Here is a 21,093-nt window from a genome sequence, read left to right on the forward strand (position 1 = left end):
ACACCTTTTGGGGTGAAACGGACAAGCAGAGGAACAGAGACTCAAGAATGGGGACAGAAGACAGGCAGAAGATGATGGATGGAGAAGAAGGTAGCATGGTAGAGGTAAGAGAAAAGAATGTCAAACTGAGAAAGACAGCGGAGAAGAACAGAGAGAAAAGTGGAGCATGCTCCATGATGTGCAAGGCTAAATGAGTATAATAATCCTCCACTAACACAAACAAGACACAGGAAGTGTCCTCCTCCCTTTCCAAATCTATATTTGAAAATGAAAAGTTAATTTCCAATGTTCAACTGTAGCCATGTCCTCTGTTCACCTTGAGAGGTGCCGTATGATGAGCTCCAGCATTTCTCGGTGATTGTCTGGCAGGCTGTACACCAGGCAATGAATGGCTCCAAGACGATAATCCAGATTTTCAGACTCTGAAAGGAATAACGGACAGCGGGGTCAGCAGAGATAGCCAAATTTTCATTCTAAAAGTCACATCTCAGGTCACAGTCCCATTAGACGCTAACTGCCCGCAAGTCTATCCTCTCTTATGATATAACGGATGAAGTCACAGCTTTGACCAACTGGCCTACTGCAACAGCAAGAAGGTTGTAGGTGACCTCCTTCCACATCCATAGAGCACCCTGGGCTCCTTCCCAGGCTGTCTTGTGGATGATCCACAAATATATGGATGGAGCTGGTGCCAACTTCATACATATGGGATAGAGGGCCTTTCACTAGAAATCTTTTAAAGTGGTTGTACACCTCATACATGAAATACGAACAAAGCATATCCCTCTATTATAGTGTGTGCTTGTCTCAATTAAGAGCACTGAGTGTCATTTCTGTCTGCTGCTTTCTTCCTCTGCTATCAGCATAGCAGAGTCACTTATGACAGGTTTCCTGACACCAAGGGAAAAATGGTGACAAGGGAGGGACCTCCAGCTGATTGACAGCCTCAGCTCTGTTCCTGTGTGTTGCGTGAAGGGGAGGGGGGTCATTCCTTCCAATCAGCTCTCCTAACCGAACTGAGCTCTGCAGAGTGTAGCTTCAGCTTTCTTTTCTGGAATCTCAGACAAGCTTTATAATTTCTGGACTTTGAATGGATGTAGAGAAAAGACGACTTCAGGTAAACAGGTATAACTTATTCAAGAGGATTTGTTTCATCTCTATGTATCACCTGAGGTCAGTCCCTTCACTGGGAATATGTAAGAGTTTACAACCACTTTAGGCATAAAACGTAAATGGACTTTCTCCGTACCCCATGAACCAGCCCACCAATGTCATCAAAAATACTAATTTTATTTTCCCGTTACCAGAAACTATGTGAACTGATGTGCCTCACAACCCATCTATTTGTCGCTATACTGCCTTTGGATCTTTGGCGCAGTTTATTGTTTGTTGACATTCTGTCTATGCACAATGTCTTTCTAAATAAAGAATTAGAAAAAAAAATAAAATGTTATTACAAAAATCACAATTTAAATAAAAACAAATTAAAAACAAAGATTTTAATTTGTTGTATAAAATTGTGATTTTTGTTATAAAATTTGTATTTTTTATAAAATTGGTGTACTGGTTCATGGGGTACAGAGAAAGTCCATTTACGTTTTATGCTTAAGAGATTTCTTGTGGATGATCTGCCTCTGATTGGGCTGTGACACTAACACGCTAATTGGTCGATATTTTAATTTATGTACTTACTTGCAGCAGATACGAGCTCCCGATGCAGCTTATACGTCATAACAGGCTCCGACAGATTCCTGGTCAATAAAAGAAAACGTTTATATGGAGATATGTTAATTATAAAAATGCTATAGGGACACTCCAGATAGGCAATCAATGCTGAGAACCGCCGTTGTCATGACACCCTCTGTGCTTGTAATCAAACTTCCAATAGGAAAACTACTGCAGACATGAGGACAATATACTTTTGATACAGTAAAATCTGAACTCAAATATATAAAGGAATGCAACTCTATTTTTTAATACATCAGTACATTTAAATTAACCACTTACCCTCCAGAAGATTTACCCCCCCCCCCCCACACACACCTTCATGACCAGGCCTTTTTTTTGCTGTAGGACACGGTTACTTTAACTGACAATTGCACGGTCATGCAACACTGTACACAAATTACATTTATATTTAAATAGAGCTTTTTTGCTGGTATTTGATCACCACTGGGTTTCTTTTTCTTACATTGTATCTATATCTATCTATCTATATATATAATTTTTTTAATTATATAAACTAAAAAAGACTGAAAATTTAAAAAAATATACTTTTTGTACTTACTGTTATAAAACATATCCAATAAAAAAAGAAATCTGATTTCTCCATAAATTTAGGCCAATATGTATTCTGCTAAATATTTTTGGGGAAAAAAAAGCATATATTGTTTGGTTTGCGCAAAAGTTATAGTGTCTACAAACTATGGTGTATATACTGGAATTGTTTTTTTTTTTTTCATACTAGCAGGGCTTTTTTCAGCAGAACGTAGTTCCAGCACCTCCAGCACTGAATGTATGTTATTGGCAAGTGATTCTGGGGTGTGCTGGAGGGTCTATTGATGCTAGTGGGGGATGTATTTTTGCTGGGCAAGTCTATTGTTGCTGTTGGGGGATTATTGTTACTGAGGGGGTACTTTGTTGCTGGGGGGGGGGGGGAATAAGTTGCTACTAGGAGGATCTACTGTTGAAGGAGAAGTCTATTGATGCTGGCTGCTAGAAGGTCTATTGATCCAGCCTGCTTGGAGATCTGTTGTTGTTGCTGGGAGTCTATTGTCGCTGAGGTGAATCTATTGTTCTTGGGGTGGTATTTTGTTGCAGGGAGTCCATCATTGTAGGGGGGCCCATACTTGTGGGGGGATCTATTGTTGCAGTGGGTCTGATGTTGCTGTGGAGGACCTATTGTTGTTGGCTTCAGGGGTCTATTTTACTGCTTTCTTTTGCTATCATTAACAAAATTCCATACAAATTACTTAACACCACAAAATGATTAGTTAACTTAACACCACAATGGCGATTAGTGACCTATAGCAGGACTGATATTGCGACAATCTGATGCTAACTGACACTTTGTTTTTAGCACTGATCACTGTATTAGTGTCACTGGTTCCCACAAACGGTCACTGTACTAATAACACTGGCTGGGGAGGGGTTAAACATCTAGGACGATCAAAGGGTTAACTATGTACCTAACCAGTGATTTTGTGTTTACTTTCATGTGTTTTTAATAAGGGATGTGCTGGATTTTACGCCCTGCCTTGTAGGGAAACAAAATCCAGCACATGACTGCTGACAGGATTTACATAGGCAGAGCTGTGTCCTGTCTCTCTGCTCACCAATACGCGTGTGCTGGCGGTTGTCCATTGGTCAGTATGTGCTGATCGGCTTCTGTTGTGCCTAATCACAGCAGAAGTGGTGCACCAGGAGTGCGTACGCCCCCTCAATCAGGAAGTGCAAAATCGCGTATATATGCACCCGTGATTTTGCACAGAGTGGCCGTCCTGTAGCAGTAAATCTGCTATAGGGCAGTTGTGAACTGGTTAAATACAAGCACGGTAAGTACTTGAATCTGACTCAGTGACAGCTTCTTGCAGCCCTTGTACAGTAGAGCTCAAATGCCAGTAAGAGAAGCAGCACACAGAGCCGATCAGGTGTATTTCACTGCTCATTGGCTAACAAGAAACATCCTGATAGGAGAAAAAGGACGGAGAGACGAGATTATCAGTCTGCTGCTTCTCCTTTCACTATCCAGTCACATTCTGGGGGGAGGGACAACACCTGTATTAGCAGTAAAAAGACCAAAACCAAAAAGGAGTAATATTTTGCAGCTTACCAATCCTTAGATGTGGTGGCTGCATTAGTTTTCTATTTTTGCTCTCGGTTGATCTAGCTAGTAACACACCTCCTATTAGAGCGCCCCCCCCCCCCCCCCACACACACACACACACTCTGGATAAAGAAACACAAGAGGCACCTTTGGACAGTAGCACTGTCAGTCTGAGGGGAGGGGAGTGTTAGATGAACTAGCAGATTTAGATACACTAAAACTGAAGCAAAACACCCCAGCTTATTACTTTATGGGCAGTTACAGCAAACCATTTTTTTTTCCTTTTGGGATAAACGTTTTACAAAAATGAATGAAAGCGGATCATTGTAGTGTTAAATGGTTTGTCTCATCCATGAAACTGCTACATTTGGAGAGCATGTTCTTTTGAAAAACAACAGATTTACTGGCCAGATCACCAGATGAATACAGAAGAAAGAAAGACTAAAAAAGAAAGTGAATGCAGCCATCACATCTTAGGAATTAATAATATACCATATATTCAATTACAAGCAGTGTAAACACTTGCATCTGACTCAGTGACAGCTTCTTGTAGTGTCTATACAGCAGAGTTCAACCCCCAGTAAGAGAAGTAGCATACACAGCCAATCTGGTGTGCTGCATTGCTCATTTGCTAACAAGAAACATGCTGATAGGAGAAAAGGACAGAGAGATGAGATCATCAGTCTGCTGCTTCCCCTTTCACTATCCAGTCACATTTTGAGGGAGGGACACAACCCATACTCAAAAGAAGAATTCCAGCTAAGGATCCAGCTTGGACCAATGTTAGCTATGTATATACCATACCTGTGGGCAGTACTGGGACAGGTTTGTCTAGCGCTGAGGGCAAGAATGCGGAACTTCCCTCCTCCATTGTCAATGCATGCCACAGAACAGGTTTACTGCTCTGGGTCCATTCTCTGTCCCCTTGCTCTGCTGTGCCCAGGGCAGCTGCCCCTCCTGCCCACCCCTACCTGTGGGATCCCTCTAGGAGCTGGTAATCACTAGTGGTTTTAGGCACCTCTACTACAGTGATTTCTACTAGCTCCTAGGTCCCAAGCTGAGCAGCCAACCGCTTGTATTCACAATGTGGAATTGCAACCATTTAGCACACGTGCTATTCAGAGAATGCTTTGCATTTTCTCAATGATTGCAAAGCATTCTCTGATTGAATGAGGGGGGGAATGTGACATCACCACCCCACCTCTCTGCTTTGTGCAGAATGCAGCAGGGTAGCAGCTCGGCACAGGACCTGGAAACCAGTGGATATCACTGGAGTAGTGGAGTCTATACAGGGATTTCCAGCTGCCAAGGGGGATCCCATAATTATTGTATATACATACTGTAGTTCCAATGATCCAAGCTGGGCCAATGTACAGTAACTATGTAAAACAAATTATACCTAGAATTTAATACCTGGATACTCATTCATGAAAAATTCCCTGTAAACTGATATTAAAATTGAACTGACATCAAAGGAACTCACGTTGGTCCTTGCAAAGAAGTTTAGACCACGCCATGCGTACAATCCCCCAATCACAGGTCCCCATGCTATTGTCCACTGGCCCAAAATACACCACCTCTTTCTTAATTTTAGATTTCTTTATTACCTCCCTTTTTCTCCTTTTGCAATATTTATTTTTGTTTTTCTGTGGCATTGTTGATGGGCTTTTCTGGAGGTTAGGTTGACAGACACATATTCGAGCAACTAGTTTGACATTCAATTCTGTATTTAGTGTATCTATTAGAGGATTTTTATTCAACATTCTGTTAAGTGTGCTGTTCATTATTCACTAACCCAGAGCTGATACTACTTGGATTTCAATTTAAAGTGATTGTAAAAGGTAATACATTTTTTTAAAATAACAAACATGTTATACTTACCTGCTCTGTGTAATGGTTTTGCACAGTGCAGTCTGATCCTTCTTTTCTCAGGTCCCCCTCCAGTGCTCCTGGCTCTCCCCCCCCCCCGCTGAGTGCCCCTATAGCAAGCCTTTTCTAAGGGGGCACACGTGCGGGTTTGCAAATGAGCCAGCTGTGTGTCTGACACAGAGCGCGACTCAGCCCTGCCCCCAATCCCTCTTCACTTGCTATGATTGAAAGCAATGGCTCCCGCTGCTGTCTCTGAGCCATTGAGAAGGGAGTGAGCTTGAAGAGCCACTGCTCTCGTGCAGATCGCTAGGTTGGGCTCAGATAAGTATTGGGGGGGGGGGGGGGCTGAGGGGGAAACTGAACACAGAAGGTTTTTTACCTTAATTTTTATATATGTTTTGGTTACATTTTAAAGTGAAAAGAAAAATCATTTCACGTCCGTATTCTTAACTCCAAAAAGTCCCTTCTAAGCCTTCTTGAAATCTCCAAAATTCCTTCTTTTCGCTACTGTGATTTAACATCCTCTTAGAAGGAACTCATGTGCACTGCTCATTCCTAAGCAATGGAAAGGAGGAGGAGGAAAAGGAAAAGTTTGGGAGCTCACGCAGAAGCTCACAAGGAGGCAGAAAAACACAGTAATAAAGATTTTATGAAAAATAGATTACAGGGCCATTAATAGTGGCTGTGTATGGATTTTATAAATAAGATATCGTTTAGCATCACTTAAATATTAATTGTAAGCTTTGTAGCTCAGATACCTGAGATAGAACTTTAATGCGCTAGTAACCGTCTTGATGTCGCAGTCACTGCTCTGCAAGTCCATATTCCCAGGACATTTGGGATCTAGAAAAACAGCAAGAAAATGGTAAAATGTCAACCTGTCAAGTTTCTGGGGGTGCAGCACAATACTGTATATTATTTAGAGGAGTAGAAGAATTCTGATTACTTCATTTAGTGCTTATAGTGATATTTTGGAACTATACGTCCGTCGGGGTGCCATGAAGACCTTACCGAAAAATGCATTCAGCAGCTTTTGCACTTGGATGTTGCTTCCCACTGTCCTGTACACTCCTTCTGTAGACATTCCTACAAGAGAACCATAACAGATGAATGAATGACCTTAGATGATAACAATCTAACAGTCATGACCTCATCAAATTCCAGGTGACATCACCGTCCATCCTGACCCTTGAAATGATTGCAGAGCACACTACGTGAAATCTGCCGAGTACCCTACGTGAAGCCTGCAAAGCGCCCTACGAGAAGTCTGCAAAGCAGCCTACGAGAAGTCTGCAAAGAACCCTACGAGAAGTCTGCAAAGAACCCTACGAGAAGTCTGCAAAGCACCCTACGAGAAGTCTGCAAAGCACCCTACGAGAAGTCTGCAAAGCACCCTACGAGAAGTCTGCAAAGCACCCTACGAGAAGTCTGCAAAGCACCTTACGAGAAGTCTGCAAAGCACCCTACGAGAAGTCTGCAAAGCACCCTACGAGAAGTCTGCAAAGCACCCTACGAGAAGTCATCAAAGCACCCTACGAGAAGTCTGCAAAGCACCCTACGAGAAGTCTGCAAAGCACCCTACGAGAAGTCTGCAAAGCACCCTATGTGCAATCTACATAGCATAAGCCACAGCACCTACATCAAGGCTCCTCTGTATACTGCATTCCTAACTATAACTTTCAGAGTCCCAAGTACACCCACATATAGCAGTGGATAGATTAAGGGCAGGTGTGCCTGGAGGGAGCCCACCCCTCCTTAAAAGGCACAGGGAAGCATGTGACGCCCAACAAATGCACAATGGATGCTGAAGGCATCCAGAGCGACCCTGTCTGAAAATTAAAGCATTAGGACTACAGTAAACAGAGGAGCCTTGATACAGGCACTGCGGCTTACCCATATATTTGAAAATGTGTGCAAACAGAACCCTCTGTTTTTAATGTAAATTATTAGACAGGGTCAATTTGGTTGTTTTGCAGGCTAGCTAGTAAGTGTGCTGGGAAATCTGTGTTGGTTTGTGATGTGCGTTGCCCTTCCATGTGCACCTTAGGCTAGTTATAGGTTGGGGTGGTTGCCACTCTTTGTAGCGGCTAAGACATTGTATTCTGTCAATGGAATCCTCCGCTGTAAGAATACATTGATCAGTGGCTGCTGCCACTTGATCAAGAAAAAATTTTCCAGACATTCCTGGTCAACAGAAGTCGATCTAACAATCATCTTCTGTCGAATAGGGATGGCCATATATGGATCAAAATTCAGCTGCTCCCTGCTGAACAAGTCAAATTGTGATCTACCTATGTCAGCCTGAGACTCATTAAAATGATACCTTCAAAAACACAATATCAATTAAATGTCCTTAATGCTCATCACAATTGTTCTGGGCTTACTGAAGTTCCATCGCCATGTGTATCACAGCTGTGTCATCCCCAGCCTTCCAGCTTGGGGATCCCCTGAAGTGGATGTATCAGCAAAGCTACAGGAATCCAAGCGATTCTAGTGTCAGCCAATGCAAGTGAAGGAATGGACGCTGCTCAACCGGTCCCAGGAATCCAATGTTGAGGAATGGCCTCAGCCGCCGTTCTGGGCACAGTCTTTGACACGTTTCGCCCCACCCACCGGGGCTTGGTCACAGAGGTAGTAAGGATGTGAGAAGCCAGGAAATACATATGCATCAGCATCACTGACCAGGAAAAAAAGAATCAGGTGTGTATATGTGATGACAGAGTGAGTGGAAAACAGGAAGAAGAGAGAGAGAGGGAAGAGGGGGGGGGGGAAGAGGGGGAGAGAGAGAGGGGGGGGGGAAGAGGGGGAGAGAGAGAGGGGGGGGGAGAGGGGGAGAGAGAGAGGGGGGAGGGGAAGAGGGGGGGGAGAGAGAGAGGGGGGGGGAAGAGAGAGAGGGGGGGGGAAGAGAGAGAGGGGGGGAAGAGAGAGAGGGGGGGGAAGAGAGAGAGGGGGGGGGAAGAGAGAGAGGGGGGGGGGAAGAGAGAGGGGGGGGAAGAGAGAGGGGGGGGGGAAGAGAGGGGGGGGGGAAGAGAGGGGGGGGAAGAGAGAGGGGGGGAAGAGAGAGGGGGGGAAAAGAGGGGGGAGGAGAAAGAGGGGGGGGAAGGAGAAAGAGGGGGGGGGAGGAGAAAGAGGGGGGAGGAGAAAGAGGGGGGGGAGAAAGAGGGGGGGAGAGAAAGAGGGGGGGGGGAGAGAAAGAGGGGGGGGAGAAAGAGGGGGGGGAGAGAAAGAGGGGGGGGGAGAGAAAGAGGGGGGAAGGAGAGAGAGGGGGGAAGGAGAGAGAGGGGGGAAGGAGAGAGAGGGGGGAGAGAAAGAGGGGGGAAGGAGAGAGAGGGGGGAAGGAGAGAGAGGGGGGAAGGAGAGAGGGGGGGGGAGAGAGAGGGGGGGGGAGAGAGAGGGGGGGAGAGAGAGAGGGGGGAGAGAAGAGAGAGAGGGGGAAGAGAGAGGGGGAAGAGAGAGGAGAGAGAGAGAGGGAAGAGAGAGGAGAGAGAGAGAGGGAAGATAGAAAGAGATGTAGTATGAATGGGAAAGGATGTGGTGGGCAGCATTGTTGGAATTTCAGTTTGTAAGCATCAGCAGAGGAGGTAGTGGTATGTGTCGGCTTTTTATGTGTCAACTCATACATTTAGAGTCTAGGATGGGAGCGAGACAAGGAGGGTGACCTGCTAAGTAGCATTGTAACACTAGAACACAAAGCGGCTTGCACTGGCAATATACCATGGAAAGGAAGGCTGAAAAATTTACCCTAATGTAAACCCTAACAAACTTCTCTTCTCTCTTTTAGTCTGTTAAGTATACCATTAGTACATTTTCTTAGCTCTGTTCAATAAGTGCAAAAACAATGCTTGTTCATCCTGCTAGAAATCCAGTTCTGCCCAGTGCACTTTGCAGTGTTATCTCAAACAATGCAAACAGCCCTATCTAGTTCAACTCTGTGAACTACAAAACACCCCAACTGCCATATTTCAGGGAGGTGTCCTATACACTTGTCTTGACAATGTTGCTCTGGATCACCAGGTGATAATAAAAGCAAAAAGCCTGAAATACAGGCAATCGAATACAGCCACTGCATCTAAGGACTGGTAAGCTGCATTATATTACATTTTTGTTTTTGGATTTAGATATACTTTAGCAGTGCTGCTTTTCAGCAGAAACGTGGGGGAATGCAGCTCTGGCACCTCCAGCACTGAATGTAAGCTGGTGGGGTGTGCTGGGGGACTACTGTTGCTGGCTGCTGGGGGATCCAATTATGCTGGAGGGATCGATTGCTGCAAGGGTGGTCTATTGTTGCTGGGGAGGTATATTGTTGGTGGTGGGGGATCTCTTCTCGGTAGTGGGGTTTTATATTGCTGGGAGAGGTCTACTGTTCAGGGAGGGGTCTATTGATGCTGGCTGCTGGAGGGTCTATTGATGCTAGTGGGAGTCTATTGTTGCTGGTTGCAGGGGATCTTTGTTACTGATTTTCTTGTTATCATGAACAAAATCCATACAAATTACTTAGCACCACAAAAATAATAGTTTCCATTTAAAAGGGCAGTACTAGGGGGTGAGTAGGAGTTGGAACCAGGAAACAGTGCTCAGAGGTGGGTAGGGGGTGGAGACAAAGGGTGACTCGGAGAAGTACCTGCAGCTATTTGCTGAGAAAAAAAGCCCTGCACTTTAGGGCCCCATTAGAGGCTTACAAATATAAGGAATATTATTTAAAAAAATAAAAAAACAAACAAAAGCAAACATAGGTTAATGTTTTTTTTAACTTTAATACTGTATGTATGACTGATTGGTGTGTCTTGCCTACAGTTCTCCACGGATTTTGTAACTTTTTCACACCAAAAAAAAAAACCTGTTAACATTTTTTCTGTAGCACATCAAAAGAACTGAGAATTTATATAAAGTCTTATCGCTATGAGACCTCCCAACAACAATCCCTCAGAACCAACAAAGAAAAACATTTTAAAGGCTCTACTTGTGGTTTGTTAGTGGAATTTAAAGTAAATTCAAGGTCATCAGAAGGATCCACAAGTAAATAAAACGATATCAAAATACAACACAACACAAAGGGGGAGCAGTCTGAGTTTTTGGAAAAATGTCAAAAGAACAAGTAAAGGAGGTCATTTATTTGAACGCTTAAGATTCTACATAGTGGCTTAAGACAAAATTAGAAGATAGGTTTTATGACCAAAAGTATGTAAATATCCCTCCAATTGAGGGAGTTCAGATGTCTCCAAGTAAGGTCACTTAATTCTACAGCATAAAAATATATTTTAGATAATTCTTCAAACCTTGTGATAACAGTTTGGGGGAGGACCTTTTCTGTTCCACCATGACTGTGCCCTAGGGCACAAAGGCAGCTCAATAAAGATATGGTTTGATCGGTTTGGTGTGGAGGAACTGGAGTGGCCCTCAGATTTCTGACCTCAACCCTACTGAACAACTTTGGGATGAATTGAAACGCTGATTGTGAGCCAGGTATTCTCAACCAATGTCAGTAATTGACAGCTAGGGTACTCTTAGAAAATGTGTCTGGTCTTCCAGAACTCCTACTCCATAATCCCTTGAAGGACAAGGATTCCTACTAGGATTCAATGGTACTCACAGAATCCCTGCCAAGACTTCCAATGGTTCTCACAGGATCCCTGTCAACACTTCCAATGTTTCTCACAGAATACCTGGCAAGACTTCCAATGGTACTCACAGAATCCCTGGCAACACTTCCAATGCTACTCACAGGATCCTTGCCAAGACTTCCAATGGTTCTCACAGGATCCCTGCCAAGGCTTCCAATGGTACTCACAGAATCCCTGTCAAGACTTCCAATGGTACTCACAAAATCCCTGCCAAGACTTTCAATGGTTCTCACAGAATCCCCGCTGGGACTTCCAGAGTTCACAGTAGGGACGCTAGGCATGTCCTCTAACCAGGAAGGATATTTAAGCACCAGACTTTAACGTGATCCGTCTTATCGCCAGCTCCCCATGTGCAAAGAGCTATAGTACTTACCTGTGAGATTGATTGACCATTTCTAGCTTGATCTGACTACGCTCTTGATTCCTTCTTTAGACCCCTGCCTGGACCTGAACACACTCCTGTTTGCTGCCTGCCAAGAGCCTTGCCTGTATTCAATTACTCTCTGGCTTGCCGCCTGCGTTGACCCCTACCTGGACCTGACTATCCTCCTGCCTGCCACCTAGATTACAGTCTCCACACCGTAGCCATTCAGTTCCTGTTGGTATTTCCTCTTGGTAGGTCTGATCCTCAGGGTCAAGACCTGGTGAAAGTTTTCAGTGAAGTAAACTGTGATCACTAGGGTCTCCGGCCCATCTCCACCATCAGGAGCTATGGTGAAGACAACGGACGCTTAGATCCTGCACCTTGGGAAAGCTTATATGACCTGCTAGGCGGCACCAAAACTTTGACTTTACAAATGGGCATAACCTCTCACAGACACATTCTGAAATCTTAAGGAATGTCCTCCCTAGAGGTATAAAGGCTGTTATAGATGCAGAGAAGGGAAACTCAATATTAATATTCAGAATATGGACAGCGCCAAAAAATATTCAACTACTCAAAACATATTGAATTTTTTTTAAAATAAATTAATATATATATATATATATATATATATATATATATATATATATATATATACATACAGTTGCAAGAAAAAGTATGTGAACCCCTTGGGATTACGTGGAGTTTTGCATGAATTGGGCATAAAATGTGCTCTGAACGTCCTCTAAGTCACAACAATAGAAGAACACAGTCTGCTGAACATAATACTACACAAACATTACATTTTGCCATGGTTTAATTGCACATAACATGTAAACATTCACAGTGCAGGGAGGAAAAAGAATGTGAGGCCCTAGCTTAATGACTTCTCCCAGAGCTAATTGGAGCCAGGAGTGAGCCAACCTTGACTCCAATCAGTGTGATGATATTGGATGTGTTGCTGACAGCTGCCCTGCCCTTAAAAAACACACACCTGTTTTGGGTTTACTGGTTTCAAGAAGCACTGTCTGATGTGAACCATGCCTCACGCAGAAAAGAGCTCTCAGAAGACCTACGATCAAGAATTGTTGACTTGCATGAAGCTGGAAAGGGTTACAAAAGTATCTCCAAAAGCCTTGATGTTCATGTGTCCACGGTAAGACAGACTGTCTACAAATGGAGAAAGTTTAGCACTGTTGCTACTCTCCCTAGTCGTGGTCGTCCTGTAAAAATGACTGCAAGAGCACAGCGCAGAATGCTGCATGAGGTAAAGAAGAATCCCAGAGTGTCAGCTAAAGATCTACAGAAATCTCTGGCACATGCTAACATTTTTGTTGACACATCTACAATAAGGAAAACATTAAACAAGAATGGAGTACATGGGAGGACACCACGGAGGAAGCCATTGCTGTCCAAAAAGAATATTGCAGCACGTTTGAAGTTTGCAAAAGAGCACCTGGATGTTCCACAGCACTACTGGCAAAATATACTGTGGACAGATGAAACCAAGATTGAGTTGTTTGGGAAGAACACACAACACTATGTGTGGAGAAAAAAAAGGCACAGCACACCAACATCAAAACCTCATCCCCACTGTAAAACATGGCGGAGGGAGCATCATGGTTTGGGGCTGCTTTGCTGCCTCAGGGCCTGGACGGATTGTTGTCATTGATGGGAAAATGAATTCCAGAGTTTATCAAGACATTTTGCAGGAAAACGTACGACCATCTGTCCGCCAACTGAAGCTCCGCAGAGGATGGGTGATGCAACAGGACAATGACCCAAAGCATACAAGTAATTCAACAAAACAATGGCTGCAACAGCACAGAATACGCCTTCTGGAGTGACCCAGTCAAGAGTCCTGACCTCAACCCGATTGAAATGCTGTGGCAGGACCTTAAGAGAACGATTCACACCAGACATCCCAAGAATATTGCTACACTGAAACAGTTTTGTGAAGAGGAGTGGTCCAAAATTACTCCAGATCGTTGTGCAGGTCTGATCTGCACCTACAGGAAACGTTTGGTTGAGGTTATTGCTGCCAAAGGAGGGTCAACCAGTTATTAAGTCCAAAGGTTCACATACTTTTTCCTCCCTGCACTGTGAATGTTTACATGTTATGTGCAATTAAACCATGGCAACATCTAATGTTTGTGTAGTATTATGTTCAGCAGACTGTGTTCTTTTATTGTTGTGACTTAGATGACGTTCAGAGCACATTTTATGCCCAATTCATGCAAAACTCCACGTAATCACAAGGGGTTCACATACTTTTTCTTGCAACTGTATATATATATATATATATATATATATATATATATATATATATATATATATATATATATATAATATAAATTAATAAAAAAAGGTTGCGCTTATTAATCACCAATTAAGATAAACATCAACAACGAAAAATTGTGTTATTTTAAATTGATATAAATCACAAAATAGTCATTCGTATCAAATATAGTGTTTTACACTATATTTGATACAAAGGACTTTTTTGTGATTTAGATCAATTTAAAATAATAGTACAATTTTTCGTTGTTGATGTTTAAATATCTTAATTGGTGATTAATAAGCGCAACCTTTTTTTATTAATTGAACTCTATATTAATGCCCATGGTTTTGGAAGCGGGTGGCCTACAAGGTCATACAGGTGTGATGGTTAGGTGTCCACAAACTTTTAGTCATATAGCTTATGTCCTAATTTTAATAAACAGAATTTATTGATAAAAAAAAAGGAAAAAAGTCTAAGTTAAGCTACATACCTGTAGCTTCTACAGCATTAATGCACTTCCGGACAAAACGGAACCCAACTTCGTTCAATTCCACTAGACATGGGAAAAATATTGGTCAGATAACAGGACACTGATCAAGTAGTTTAATTGTAAAACATCATACAGGATGAATTAATTTGGTTTTTAATAGAAGTTTCACACGGGCATTTTTGGCATTTAAAGCAAATTGCCAACAACAGGATCCCTGATAGTGGCCATACATGCTTCGATTTTATTATCTGATTGCTGCGTGATTCAATCAAAATGATCGAATCAGAAACCAATCGAATAGCAATAACTTCCCTTTCTATCGATTTAGATCGGATTTAATCAAACAGAGTCAGTCAGCCAAGGTAAAAAATTTTTGATCATTTTGCATCAATTGGCAGCACCAAGATACTTTGTTCATGAATATGAACATATTTTGATAGATCAGATAAGAAGATCACATGGTGGAGATGTGATTGATATTTAGGATTGTAAAATTGTGGTTGCATCTTTGCTATTGATTGAAATCTTCAATGTTGAGTGGCTTCCCCATCTTTTTCACCACGTAATGTCCTCAGATTTCAGGGTTAAAAGACAGGCAACATCATCCAACTTATTTCCTCTGAGCCCAGGCCATCATAGACCCAATCCAGGCCTGCGGCTGGAAAGTGAAGGAGAAGCAATGCAGTGATGAGCTCATCTCTCTGTCACTCTTCTCTCTACTCCTATCAACATGCTCCTCATCAGCACATGAATTAGTTGGATCCTTTTGATGCTTCTCCCTTGCTCACTTTAAGCTCTGCTGTACAAAACTTGCAAGAGGAAAGTCAAATTCGGGTAATTAAAGGTAGTATAAATGCAATGTACAACATTCATGAACCCCTCATATTTTAGTCTTAGGCTACAGATACATGAAGCATTTGGACCACCCTGAAAGACACTTTTTGGTAGCTTTTTTTTTTATTGTTTGTCTATTGAACAAGGCTTATCTGATTGTAGATTGACCACACACAGACGAATTTGGTCATTGCTAGTAGGGCTGCCTATCACAGTGAAGGGCAAATAGTGGAGCACAGGAGGCGTACTGGACAAGGCAGACACAGGTTCTGCTCACTATTTCTATATAGCAGCACCTCAGTATTCGTGGCCCCTAGGGCTCCCTACAAGACAAAATGAAAAAATGTTTGGGTAACAGGAGGTGCCTGCTACACAGTGTAACCGTAGTTGTGATCATTCAAGTATACCCATGGTGGCAGGGAAACTAGGGCGCACTGCCTCCTAGGGCACAGCCACGGCCGATGGTTTCCTTACTCGATGTCATCGCCGGATCTAGGGGGGTGCTGGGGTGGGCTATGTCCCTCAGATTTCAGTTGTGCCCCCAGGCCTTTCCATGGATGCTGTGCCTGGCCGCTGTGCACAGCCGAATCCAAGAGTGATCCTGTGTCATCTGCTGCATGGAGGATCACTCTACCTGATATCCTGCCTGTAAGTTTGGGGGGAGAGGAATGGAGGTTACAGGCTCGGGTAACTACACAATGAAAGGAGGGGGGGGGGGGGTAACAATCATTTGTACTGGGATGAGAGGTTTGTGCTAGGAATGAAGGGATATGTGCTAAGAGTAGAAAGGAGATTTGGGAGGGGGACTTGTGCTAAAAGGGAGGGGGGGATTTGGTTAAGGTGGGAGGATTTTATGCTGGGAAGGGTCATTTGGAGGGGTTTTAGCTAGAGGAGGGATTTGGGGGAGTTTGTGCTAGGTGGGGGAATTGAAAGGAAGGTGATTGGTGCCGGGAGGGTAGGAATGGGGGGGATTTGTGGTAGAAGAGGGGACTGGGGCGGGATTTGTGTTAGGAGGGGGGATTGGGGCTGGAATTTGTACTAGGAGGGGGATGGGGGGGTTGTGCTAGGAGGGAAGATTGTGTCTGGGGGGGGGGAGAATGTGTACTAGGAGAGGGGAATTTGTGTTAAGAGGGGGGATTGCGGGGGGGGGGGGGAAATTGTGCTAGGAGGGGGATTGGGAGGTGCTGTGTGCTAGGAAAGGGGAATGGGGGGGATTTGTGTTAGGAGGGGGATTGCGGGGAGGGGGAAATGTGCTAGGAGGGGGGATTGTGGTGGGGAAATTGTGTTAAGAGGGGAGGATTGGGCTTGGAAGGGCAATTTGAAGGGGGTAGTGCTAGGATGAGGGATTTGGGGGATTTATGCTAGGAGAAGGATGTAGGGGAGAGGATTTGAGCTACAGTGGAAAATTTGAAGGGAAAAAGGATGTGTGCTAGGAGGGGTGAAGTAGAACTGCAGGTGAAGTTTTTGGGGGCTTTTGTTTGGTGGGGGGGGTCCAAGTAGCTGGTCTTGCCTAGGTTGCAAAATAGTCTAGCACCGGCCCTGCATGGCGGGCACTCAAACTCTGAAGATCTCCAATGTCTGGTTCTTTCTTATCCGGCACAATAAAGGCTCCAATACTAGTACAAAAACTGGAGAGATAAGCAGCAGCCCTGTCTTATTCCATTACTTAGGAAAATGCCACTGAAAGAGCTTCACTGGCTCTGTCACCATGGAGTAGGAATAAATGGCATTTATCCCAGTTCACCTGTAGAGTCCAAGACCTACACATCTCAAAACCTGCCTGAAAAATGCCCAATTCACCCAAACGCCTTCTCTGCGTCAGCCAAGATTAGTAACATCAGGATGTCCTTGGAGTAGGCCAGGTGGATCAAGTTAAGTGCCCTATAAGTATCATCTCTTGCCTCCTTCGCAGGGATACAACCCACTTGGGCGTTATGAACCAACGAGGGTACAAGAGGCAGGAGAAGAATAGCTAGGATTTTTGTAAAAATCTTAAAATCAACATTTACTAAATAGATTGGCTGGTAATTTGCAGTATCTGGGTCACAGATTCACTTTAAATGGATGTTAAAATATTTTATGTGTGTTTTATATGCATGTGTACACAGAAAAGAAAACATTGTACTCACTTTCTTCACGTTTTGTAATTGGACTGTGATAGATCTGTTGGGAAAGACAGACACAACAGATACAGCAAATCAATATCCTAATACAACTTGTTTTACCAGTGCAACTGTACACAGTCATGGCTAAAAACCTTGTTCCCCCTGCATTTCTATCAGATAATGCACCACTTCACCCAGAAAATTGTTGCAGATACATATGTTTTGGCATGCTCGGGTTTATTTCTTTTGTTTGTATTGGTATGACACAAAAGTGGAGAAAAAAAAACCCAAAAATCGGACACATTCCACACAAACCCCAAAAATGGACACCTACATATGAAGGCTCTACCTCCTCTATATTATACACTCACTGACCACTCTATTAGGTACACCTTGCTAGTGTCAAGAAAATCTCCCCCACACCATTACACTACCACCACCACCAGCCAGAACTGTTGATACAAGGCAGGATGGATCCATGCTTTCATGTTTACGCCAAATTCTGGCCCTACCATCTGAATGTCACAGCAACCAGTCTGCCCATTCTCCTCTCCTTTTTCGGACCATTCTCTGTATCTAGAGATGGTTGCGCATGAAAATCCCAGTAGATCAACATTTTTAAATACTCAGATCAGCCCGTCAGGAACCAACAACCATCCCACGTTCAAAGTCACTTAAAACCCCTTTCTTCCCCATTCTGATGATCAGTTTGAGCTTCAGCAAGTCTTCTTCACCATGCCTAGATGTCTAAATGCATTGACCTGCTGCCATGTGATTGGCTGATTAGCAACTTGTGTTACCCAGCAATTGAACAGGTGAACCTAATAAAGTGGCAGGTGAGTGTATTGAAACCCTATTGTTTTCTGTGTGCCTAGCTTACATTACCATACCCAATATGCATTTTGTTATTTTCCAAAATGAGCATTGCTGTCTTTCCTCTTTCTTTTTTATGCTCAGACTACAGTGCTCTGGTTATTGCAGGCCTTACTGTATATTCGATGTATGTACGGGTATGCATGTGTTTGCCTTCTTTGAATATGTGTGCACATTTTGGTCAGTCGTGGACATTGTTCTTTTTTACCTCAATCTTTTCAAAAACTAATAAAAAGGAGAGTAAACATTTTTTTTTATTTCAGGTACTTATATAGCACTGTCAGTTTTACGCAGCGCTTTACATATATATTGTGCATTCGTATCAGTCCCTAACCTTCAAGGGGCGCACAATCTAAGGTCCCTAACTCACATTCATACATACACATACTAGGGCCAATTTAGACAGGATCTAATTCACCTACCAGCATGTCTTTGGAGTGTGGGAGAAAACTGGAGTACCCAGAGGAAACCCACACAGGCACAGGGAGAAGATGCAAACTCCAGGCAGGTGGTGCCATGGTTGGAATTCAAACCAACGACCCTAGTACTGCCAGGCAGAAGTGCTAACCATTTAGCCACTGTGCTGCCCATAATATACCTTCCTATCTATTCACTAAAAATAGCAGCATAATGGTTAAAAATAGCCAAAGTTGATTGAGAGAGTGAACTTTCACTTAAAAGGTAAAAAATACTGATGCACCAATACAAGTATTTTCAGGAGTAATCGTAAAAAATGCTACCGATACTGGAAATTCCCACAGCTCTCTCTCCTCGCCTTGCAGGAATGACAGTTCATGCTAGAGGACTTTTGAGTGGCCAGAGGACAGAAAGCTGCTTCACAGGTCTGGGGATTTGAAATCCCAGCACTTTTCTCTCCTCTCCTACAGTTGAGAATCTGAAGCATCTGCCTCCATCTGCGACCAAGGTATACATCCCCACACGCCCTTCTCTCCCACTCTGCTCAGCATGGGATCGGTGCAGGGAAGTTTCCTGCACTGCTCCTGTGTGAACTCAGGCTATGACAAGCCTGGGTTCACACAGGAGCAGTGGAGAAACTGCATACGATTTGGACAGGAAATCACATGCTATTCTTTGCAGTGCAATTTGCTTCCATACATTTTGTACTGATGCAAATCGCACCGCAAAGTATCTGTACTCGGTATTGGTGAGTACTTGACTAAAAGTATTGGTACTCGTACTTGCCGTTCAAAAAAGGGTATTGGTACATCCCTAGGAAAAAAAAAAAAAAACAAACAAAAAAAAACCAAACAAAACCAAAAACAAAACAAAAAAAACACCTTTTATGTGCAGCTCCCCTTCCTTACTCAAGCCAAATTTTGATCCCGCACTCAGTGAAAGCGGAGGGAGCCACTGGTGTCAATAGAGCATGGGATGTCAATAGATGCCCACAGTGTGGCTTGGGAGCGAGCACGCACAAGTGTTTCCATAGTAAGCAGCTTGCTATGGGGGCACTCAGAAGGCAGGAGGAGCCAGAAGCGTCGGCGGGGGACCCTAGAAGAGGAAGTTCGGGGCTGCTCTGTGCAAAACCGTTACACAGAGCAGGTGAGTATAACATGTTTGTCATTTGAAAAAAAAAACAAAAAAAACAAAAAACAAAAGAAAAAACCTATACAATCACTAACAAAGTAGAGTATAGGAGAACTGTCCAGACTTCCATAGAAGTTGCCAGGGAAGAGCAGCTTTGAAGGAAATTACCTTTAAATGTACATTATCAAATCGCTTGGTGTATAAAATTTTAGGGCTTCGGTGTAAATTCTAAGTCATTCCAAAACCCCAGCCAACAAGTGCTATTTTCTGTCAATAAAAACGTATATTTTAATTTTATATTGATAGACAATGGTTAGTTGTCCTAAGCACAAGTACTTGGAAATCCTAATGCAAACTTTGTGGATTAATAGTTTTTCTCTGAAAAGACACTCTGGGATTTTTTTTAGCCTCAGGAAGACTGCAGCAGTCATAGTCAAAGTGATTGTAAATCTTTGTGCGTTTTTTTTAAATAAACATGTTGTACTTGCCTGCTCTTTGTAATGGCTTTGCGCAGAGCAGCCCCGATCCTCCTTTTCTGAGGTTCCCTGCTGGCGCTCCTGGCTCCTCTTCTGCTGCAAGTGTTCCCATGGCCACTTCCTATGGAGGCACTCATGCGAGCTCGATCCTGAGCCACCCTGTCTCTGTCTATAGACAGTGTGTCTCCACCCTGCCTCCACTCCCTCATCACAGAATTTGATTGACAGCAGCAAGAGCCAGGAAGAGAGCGCAGAGAGAGCCGCAGCTCTTGTGCATAGCACTGGACTAAGATTGGGCTAAGGTAAGTATAAAAGGGGGGAACTGGGGAGGAAAAATCTACACAGAAGGTTTTTTACCTTATTGTAGAGAAAGCGCTAAGTTGAAAAAAAACCTTAAGGACCAGTTCACACCAGAACGCGGTGCGGGAAACCCGCATTCATTGCACCACATTGCTAATACACAATAATAAGATAATGACACCACAAACGCAGGTTGCAAATGCTGTGCATTTGCCTGCACCGGATCGCACGGTACAAAAATACTATGAGATCTGGCTGCAGGGCGTTTCCAAAATTAGTTCATACACTATTTTTGGTGCGGTGCGATTTCAGCCCATTCAAAATGAATGGTCTGAAACTGCACAGCACAGAACTGCATGTGAATTACACAGGAAAGCATGGTGCATTCCTGTGCAATTCCCAGTGTGATCCAGCCCTTAGGCTTCGGTACCACTTTATTATCAGACTTATAGCCAGTATGATCAGAAGCTCTGATGGCAGCAAATCTGCTCACCGATGGGAGAACA

General features: G+C 43.5%; 1 protein-coding gene across 3 annotated transcripts in view; it reads right to left on the bottom strand.

The window, feature by feature from the left end:
• OPHN1 (oligophrenin 1) overlaps positions 1-21,093 on the bottom strand; it is a 192,560-nt gene that overhangs the window by 88,704 nt on the left and 82,763 nt on the right. For all 3 annotated transcript variants that reach the window (XM_089674901.1, XM_089674900.1, XM_089674899.1), the window contains 6 exons: positions 17,415-17,448; positions 14,452-14,514; positions 6,707-6,781; positions 6,454-6,538; positions 1,693-1,751; positions 317-422 (listed from right to left, as the gene is read on the bottom strand). In XM_089674901.1, the coding sequence (XP_089531027.1) occupies positions 317-422; positions 1,693-1,751; positions 6,454-6,538; positions 6,707-6,781; positions 14,452-14,514; positions 17,415-17,448 (422 nt within the window). The remainder of the gene's footprint in view (positions 1-316; positions 423-1,692; positions 1,752-6,453; positions 6,539-6,706; positions 6,782-14,451; positions 14,515-17,414; positions 17,449-21,093) is intronic.

The sequence above is a fragment of the Staurois parvus genome, unplaced genomic scaffold (assembly GCF_062004578.1).
Source record: "Staurois parvus isolate SC_StPar_1 unplaced genomic scaffold, SC_StPar_1.0 ptg000154l, whole genome shotgun sequence".
Lineage (NCBI taxonomy): Eukaryota > Metazoa > Chordata > Amphibia > Anura > Ranidae > Staurois > Staurois parvus.